Source organism: Poecilia formosa, unplaced genomic scaffold (assembly GCF_000485575.1).
Source record: "Poecilia formosa unplaced genomic scaffold, Poecilia_formosa-5.1.2 Scaffold6, whole genome shotgun sequence".
Taxonomy (NCBI): domain Eukaryota; kingdom Metazoa; phylum Chordata; class Actinopteri; order Cyprinodontiformes; family Poeciliidae; genus Poecilia; species Poecilia formosa.
Genome location: NW_006799945.1, coordinates 837,376 through 846,037, shown reverse-complemented (window position 1 = coordinate 846,037; position 8,662 = coordinate 837,376). Strand labels below are relative to the sequence as shown.

At 37.9% G+C, this 8,662-nt stretch overlaps 1 protein-coding gene across 1 annotated transcript in view; it reads right to left on the bottom strand.

The window, feature by feature from the left end:
• Positions 1 to 8,662, bottom strand: part of LOC103147499 (transmembrane protein 132C-like) — a 153,273-nt gene that overhangs the window by 85,273 nt on the left and 59,338 nt on the right. Inside the window, exon 3 of the mRNA XM_007565883.2 lies at positions 5,882 to 6,806. Within this exon, the coding sequence (XP_007565945.1) occupies positions 5,882 to 6,806 (925 nt within the window). The remainder of the gene's footprint in view (positions 1 to 5,881; positions 6,807 to 8,662) is intronic.

The following is an 8,662-nucleotide window of genomic DNA, read 5'->3' as shown; positions in this document are numbered from 1 at the left end:
CTTTCGATGATAAGGGAATGACAAAGACGACTGCATATACGGAGAAGGAAAGGTTACGAACCACAACTAGGGGTGAGACAGCAAAAAAAAAGAGCAGCAGATAAAATATAAGAAAAGATAACCACAGAATGAAAATGGAAAAGAGACATACCTATCGCAGGTGACCTTTAACAAAGAACTGGATCACAGTCGAGAGTGGCAAGATAAATCTAATGCACTGTAGGAAACATCTTTATTTCAACATTTTCTTCTGCTGATATTTTATCCAACAATACCAAAAACAGTAAACAGGTGATGCACAGGACCTGTAAACCTGAACCCTGTTCAGAATTTGAATGAGCTTAGGACTACTTATCATACTTGCATGATGTTCAAATATGACCAGTCCTTCTGGATCTATTAACATTTCTGCCTTGCTGACCTGCTAAATCCATAAATAAAACAACCTATTTTTGACTGGCACAGTTTGAAAAATCTCATACTTCTACCTTTACACTCTCACATTTTAGAAATTCATTTGCATTCATCAGCAATTCTGCCCCCTGAGGGGTTTAGCAGAAATATGTTGGATTGTTTAGTCAAAATTACAATACGGCTAGGGCAATTTATCTTTTGAAAAGCCTGTTAATTTGTTGAGGAGGAAATAGTGGTTTAATTTGCATGTTGAATAAAGGAGTAGCTTGAGAATCTTTTAGCAACCTGTTACACCACTCTCCCCTTACCTAATGAGGCAGGGAATTACTGATTCCTAAGGGAGACTTTAACATGACAAACACGGCGTGACTTTTAGCTGGTTCAGGGCAACTCTACGGATTAATGTATGCGTGTGTGTGTGTGCGTGTGTGGGTGTGTGTGTGTGTGTGTGTGTGTTGGTGCACCTGTATCTGCAAGTACAAAATGTAGATTTAAAGATTCATCACTGTCTATTTGGTTATCAGGGCACTGGGACTAAAAAACCTGCAATTAAATGTAAAATACTTGCATAATATTTGTTTAGATAAAATCAAATACAGCCAACTATCCAATGATCCGTGCAATAAAAGTGGTCAATATAGAAGTCCCATGATTTTAGCTAATTTGTCTATGATACCAAGACCAGAGACTCTCCCACATAACTAAAAAGTTTTTGAAAACACTACATCAGAGAGCGATATTTCCAAATGTTTTCTGAATTCTTTCAATGTTTTCCTTAATCCATTACATCTTTTTCACAATTTTGTCCAGTCATTTACAGTCCATTAGCTTGAATATTCAGTTTGTTTGTTTGTTTGCCAACTAACTCTGACTCATGAATCACTGAGATGTAAAAATGTGTCTAAACTCAAGACATAAAGTTCCATCTCCCTCAAACAGTTACACCTGCTTTGGGATGAAAAAAAAAAAATTGGGCACTAGAAGTAGAGTGGGAGTCAATGTAGTTTTTGGATTGTTCAATACAATAAAATCACCAAAAAAAGCAAAACAACAGATGTAATTTGAAAGTTTCCGCTGATATAACAAGCACTTTAACAAAGTTGCCGACCAGTCTGTCACTTTGGTCTGTCTCTACTGCAGTAAATAAACAACACCAGTGGAGGCCGACGTTTTTCTAGAATAAAAGGAGCCCTTGATACAGGACGTTTCATACTGGTCATGTGTCCACTCATTTCCATTGGAGTGGCATTTTGCATCTATGTTAGAAGGAAATAATTTCACGTCATTTTCTACTGTCTACAAATAGCTTATTGTGGTTATGTGACTAATAAATAACATCCACCAGTGGAGCATCACTTGGAGTTCTTTGGTCATAATTTGTAATATTTTAGAAGAAAAAACTGGTGTAAACCAAAATGAGAGCGAAAATGCCCTCATTTTTTTTTGAGAGTAATACATATGCTTAATGAAATAATATCCAGTCAAATAAAATTATATGTTATTTATCTTCATAATTCATAAAAGTACTTAAAATACATAAATTGACAATGTTATACAGCAAATACCTCCACAGCGATAAACTCAACACAGCAAAGGGCTGCAGCCTCACAATACAGAATCTCACAGTCATTATTTTACAACGAAGTGAAAAATAACACTCCATTGTAAAATCATATCATGGCAGGATGTGTGTGCTTAGCATTTGAAGCAATGTAACTCATAAATGTCATGTTTTTTTGTTGAATATTCAGCTGCTTGTTTTGCAAACAGACATGTATCAAAACTTGAATCTCCTTAAAATGAATAATAGAGACAATGTGGATGTATGCGACTCAATAGGAAAACTATAAAATAAATCACAATTACCACGCTCCATTTGTTCTGTTTGACTTTTCTCTCTATATTATTTGAAAATTGATGTGCCGAGCCTGAATTAATTGCGGTGACCCAAGAATCTTCTCACATTTTTCAACTTTGTGTTCCTGCTGTTCTTATCCTGCCAGTGGCAGGAAATTGAACCCTTTAGAACACACTGACAGATTTCTCTATTTATTTAATCTGTCTAACGGAGCACATTTCAAGGAGGCTTGCTGGAGTGCAAGGATGCACGCGTTTATCTTTTCTAAAAAACCCTCTCCACCATATGAACCATAATGAAGAAAATTTGCCTTGGTGAATTGCATTCTCAGAAAATGAACACATTATGATTCTAACACTGTAGAAGAAAGAAAAGAGGGGCAAAACTGCTCACATCCCTAGGAGTTTTTCATATTTTGTCACAAAAACCTTCATGAATTATATTGGAATGATTATGATTTTTTTTTTTTTTTTCCCTGAAATTTTTTAAATAAAAACATATGAAAAATTGTGGCATTCATATACATTCATCATACTTTACTCCGGTACTCCTGAACAAAATCCAGTGCAAACAAATGTTTTCACTAAAATTATAAAGAGTGTGGCAGCCTTAGGGCAGCCTATATCAGTGAAGCAGCCAGATAGCTCAGTCCATAGTGAGTCCAGAGAATCATAGCTCAGGTAATAGTCAATATAATTGGTCTTCCCCAATTAATTAGGGTTGATTTGCATTGATGAGAGCAAGGAAGTTTCTCAAATGGAGTAAAATAAAGGACGACCCTGGTACAAAACACACTACAGAGGGTGCAAATGATTTGAAAAATAGTTTAGATCAAAGCATATTATTTTGTCAGCATGGAACATTAAGTTGTAATTCAGTTAAAAATCAGTGATGGGACTTAAAAATTGAAAGAAATTATTTTTTTTCGGATGCACTTTATGTGCTTGCTTTTATGTGCAGAATGTACTACTCTCAAAACTGCAAGCCCAGCAAACCGATTCACTGCATAAATGATTCTTGATTTCAAAAGCATAAATTTTGTAGCTCTTGCATCACGGTTGAAGTTCTGCAGTACGAAAAAAAGGAACACTAGACTGCAACATTTTGTCCAACATGTAGTTATTCAGCGAAAACCCACAGACAGGGAAGTTAAATTTTGAAGAAACACTCTACCGATGCCATCTGGCAGCAGCACTGGTATGAATAAAGGCTATGAAAAGTAATTATTCTATTCTTTTGTCACAAGTTAAACAAGTACATGAAAGGTACTTTCATGTACTTTCATGAAAGTACATGAAAGTACATGATAAGACGTGGAGTAAAGATAGTGGGGAAGGAAGCGAGTAATCCATAAATAGTTAATGAAGCCTGAGCAGCTGAGAGAAGCACACCAAAGCTACTTAAACTAAGCTGTCCACAAACACAGCCACACTACAGCAAAAGCAAACATTGGTTGACAGTGTGCAAATACAGGCAATGAAAGGAGGAGGAATAACATCACTGCTTAACAACACAGAATCAAAACCAGCACAGACACTCCTCTGTGAACCACCACTTGTGATACTGAGCATGAATATACATCATCATGGAAATATGACGAGCTTTAAAAGTTATGTGATGAAAAGTACAGGATCAGGGGAAACTTACCTAAACCCCTGCTTTTGTCACTGAAGGTGAAAGCAACACATGGCAAAGCCAGCAAGAAATCATCAACCATCACAGCATACGCTTCTTGCAAACTTTGGTACGATAGCCACAAACTGCATGGGTTTTCAAACACTTTGATATCCGAGCATTTGGTTACTAATGAGATATTTCTGATGAATTTTAAGCTGTTGCTCTCCCAGCGGAAAAACAGAACAACAACAACAACAAAAAAGTTCTAAAAACGAATGGGGTGCAACACTGGTGCAAAGAGGAACTGAAGGCGGAATATCGCCTTTAAAGTTTCCATTTGCACTCACGCTGACAAATGTGACAAACACACAGTGGGAGCACTAATACTTCACGGGAGTTCATCATCATTGGTGTGAGACAAAAACCAATGAGGCTTTTTGGCAGATTTCCTGCTCACCCAACGTTGACAAATTGCCAAAGCCCTCTGTCGCAGCTTCACTTCGACGCTGCTAACTGATTCATCTGCCATGACTTAGATTGCAGGAAGGAGAATAGCCAAGCGGAAATGCATGCCTCTTGTACCTTAATTTGCATCAAACAACATGGAGCAATTAAAGTCACTTTGAATAGTAATTTGGTGCAGAGTAAGCTCAACGTGTCATACTTTGTTGCACCTCTCTTTAGTCAAATAAGACAAAAAAGGTTCCAAATGTGCAACTTAGAAAATTAGTGCATATGGCAAGAACAAGAGTATATAAGAGGAATCACTAAGGTGTAATTAAAGTGTTATCCAAGCAAAACAAACTACAAACACACAAATATGTGGTGTGGATTATTTTAGCCATTCCTAATGTGATCAACAATGACAAGGTGTAGTTGTTGTGAAGTCAAGCTATTTCAGTAAGATATTGATCCACTATTTTTTTTCTCTCAAATGGTGCATACTAAGAGACAGTTAATCTCCTGCAGTGTGAAACTCTTCAAAAATGTGGTCTCAAACATTGTTTAATTAAGTCTTATTTACTGTTGCACAGGATACAGAGTCAGCCAGAAGTCTGAAATCAATCAGCATTGGTGTGAATGTGATGTTAATCTTGGGCTTTTAAAGAGTTATTTTTCCAGGATGCATTCATAATGCAAAATATACCTTCAGGAAATTTTAAAAACTACAATAGAGCGTAAAAATTTGAATTTATTGAGGAAGAATTGCTTGCTGAAGGCATGGTGGCTCTGTTGTAGTTTTACATTTTACCCAATCGCTAACGCTTGGCCATGGCATGTGATACCTTGATGAAGCTTACTAGAAAGTGCATGAACTGTAAACAACCCCATGCAGAAATCAAAGTCAATGGGAGAAGTCCCAGTCGAAGCACTGAAAGGAGGCGAGAATCGGACGGAATCATGAAGGAACGCAATGACCGGCCCATCTTTTGAGCATCATCCAAACAGTTTGAATAGGATTGAGATCTGAGCTATTCCAGATTAAGCTTTAATCTATTCCAAAACCACAAGGGGTAAAATGAATCCAGACACAAGCCATCATATTCCATTTGAGCTTTCAGTCTTTCTGTGAATTAATATAGCCAACATTTTAGAACCAGACTTATAGTATTTACACAGTTAATAACTCTGGTTTTCTAATATCTTTTGCATGTTGCTTTTGAAAATGATTAAACTTACTTGATGAAGAAAGAAGTACAAAAATTATAATGTAGGGAGAACATTTGACTTGCGAATGCTAAGGAACAAAAGCTGTTCCCCAAACATTTTTAGAAAACCAGAACTAGAAATGAATCCTCTATTCTACTTAAAGAACAATCTGTTACAGGAAAAGCTTTCAAACCACAAAGTAATAATAATAATAATAATAATAATAATAATAATAATACAAAAATAGCCACTGTTCAAACTGTGATTGCTTGAAAAAAAAAAGAAGCAGATTCAACAATTTGTCTAACACAATCTTAGAATATATTTAGGAATCCAACTCACCTGAGGGTGAAAATTTGCACCGATGAAAATGTGGACAGGGCCAGAAAAGTCGAGACCGTCTCTCTCTGTCTTATGGGTTTAGAGGGGGCCATCACCACAAAGTTATCGTCCAACTTCAACTCGGATAATGGCTGCAACAGTCTGACGCTCCCAATGCGCTGCATAGGTGTATGCCCTGCAAAGTAGCCCAAAGGCCTCTGCTGTTCTGTGTGAACTGGGCTGCCCTTTCTGGAGTCCTCTGAACTGCAGTCTCCGCTGTCCGAGGCTTGAATTATGTAGTAGAGCTCCACAGGCGTGCCCTGAGCCTGCTCTGAGACCCGCTGCCTGCCGGGCCTCACAGTTGGCGGGCTGAACCAGCTGGCCAGAGGTTCCAGCTCAGCAACACAAATCCCCAGCTCACCTTTTAGTCGACATGTACCTCGCACCTCTTGGGTCTCATGAAAAGCAAACATCCGGACGCAAGGTAGCTTGTGGACGGTGCTGTAATCGTCCCAGTCCCTGCCGGCAATGTAGAACAACACCTGAACCTTCGGCCAGCTGGGATGAATCTGCTCGCTGATGATGTACGTGTGGACCTTCCAGTTGAATGCAAACAGAGGTGAAGAGGTCGCCGACGTTGGCGCTGTTGATAAAGTGAGGGACGGTGCATTAAATGGCCCTGGCAGTATTTGCAGCATCTCCAGAGGAACAGGCTGCTGGACCGAAAGCGGCCCGTAGCTGGCGTTGACAAAGGGCATCTGCCGAGCTTGATGGATAAAGAAGGACTCTGTTCGAGCTTGGAGGCTGGAGTTCCTCATTATGTCCTGGTTTGCCTCCAGTAAGAAGAATGCTGACTCAGCATTGAGGATCTGGTAGCTGACCGGTAGGTACATTGGCGTGGGGCCATACCTCTGCAGGCCATCCAGAACAACCTTGCAGTCAACCACTGAAAGAAAAAGAAAATGAAAATCACTTTTCAACAAGTTTTGATCATTTTACTTTTATTAGTAAGACTAGTTAGTAAGACTAAACACAAGACACCCTTGTGTGTTTCCCAGAAACATACTTTGTACTCAAAGTCTCCAGACAAACCTGTTTAACCCTTCGCTAAAGGTGAATGTCTTTATGTTGTAATATTCAAATGGTGAAACAATTAGACGTAGTATCATAGTGATTGTATGAGCGAGTTGTTGGTTGATTTCTGAGAGCTACAATGAAACAGGGAAGGCTGCACTAAGATATATTTATATTTTATTATGTAGCTACAAATATTAACTTGATTATACTACTGAACATGTTGAGTTTAAAGAAACCTTTTATTTTTACTAAAGTGATTTTATTTTTCTGACTGAAAGCTGCATTTAAAAGAAAAAAATGAAATGGCAATGAAAACATTTTTTTCCTCCCTCCTCCTTTAATGCTGCTTTTACATTGTTTTACCATCTTTTGAAAGATGCCTGTCTCAATTCCTATAATTATACGTGTTTTAATTAATATCAACTTAATTAAAACACACAAGTCTCAAAGCACATTTATGGAATGAAGCCCGTCCTCACATGACCTCAGAGCTTGCCTCCATCACCTTATCCTGTAAATCCTCCTCACCACCTTTGTCTCCACCATCAAGCATAAAACTTCAGATATTTGGACTGATGGAGAAGCCCATTAGGACCCATTGATTTTCTGTCTTGGACCCTGCATGTTGTGTGGAGACAGGGAGTGGTAGTGATTTGTGACAGGCCAGAAACCAATGACTGGCTTGCTGGATGGACAGAACGAGTCAAACAATATAAGACTGATAAACCAAGTACTCAAAATAAAAACTGCAGCTGCATCCCTAAATAAATAGTTCAAGACTGGATTTTACAATTAAAGAGTCAATCAGCCATGAAATATGCAAATGTCGTTTCAAGATAAATGAGCGACTTGACAAGCCATTTCAGATTACAGATGGTGGAATATGAGGTAAAATCTAATACAGAAGTTTGAAGAAAAAATGTGCAACATGATTTATTTATCCTTATTTAAAAGAGAGAAAAAAAGCAACAATTATTCCTAATGCTTCAAAATTAACATTTTAATTACACCAACATTCTTCTTCTAACTGGAAAACGCACAGAATAAACGTAGTTAAATTTAGCAGCTGCTCTCAGGAATTCATCGCACAGAATGTTATGCTTTTCAGCTGTTCTCGTCTTATAGCATGTCTCAAGATGATGGTGAAACTGAACCATAAGGTCCAGGCCCAAAATATCCTGCTGTTCATTTTGGAGAAACTCATGTAATTCAAAGGTTAAAGGGAATGCCTTGTTGGACATATAGTTTACCCAATAAATTCTGGAACAAATCAAATGTTCAAAACCATTAAAACAGACTCCTTTTAAAGTGAAGCTGCAGGTTGAGCTCCGCTCCAAGCTCCCCGCGTATTACCTACTCTATCTTTGAGCTGAAGCTGTTAATATATGGGTTAGAAAAAGCTATTTAGGCTTTTATTATCAGTGACAAAAAAAAGAAAAGAAAAAAAAAACATCAGCAGGCATACACATTTTCTTCAAATAATTGAGAATCGTTCAGAATAATGCCCGACTCCAACACAAATTGTGTTGGACGACCTGATTAAAAAAAAGAAAGAGAACAAACATCCAAACCTAATTACAGAGTTCTCTGTTCTCAATACTCATTGGCAGAAGCAGTAAATGTCAAATAAAATAACAAGACATATAGATTAGTCACATTATTTTCTAAGAAACAGCTTCAATGTCTGGACTTCAAACTACTCAAAACAGTTCTTAGTGGGGGCGA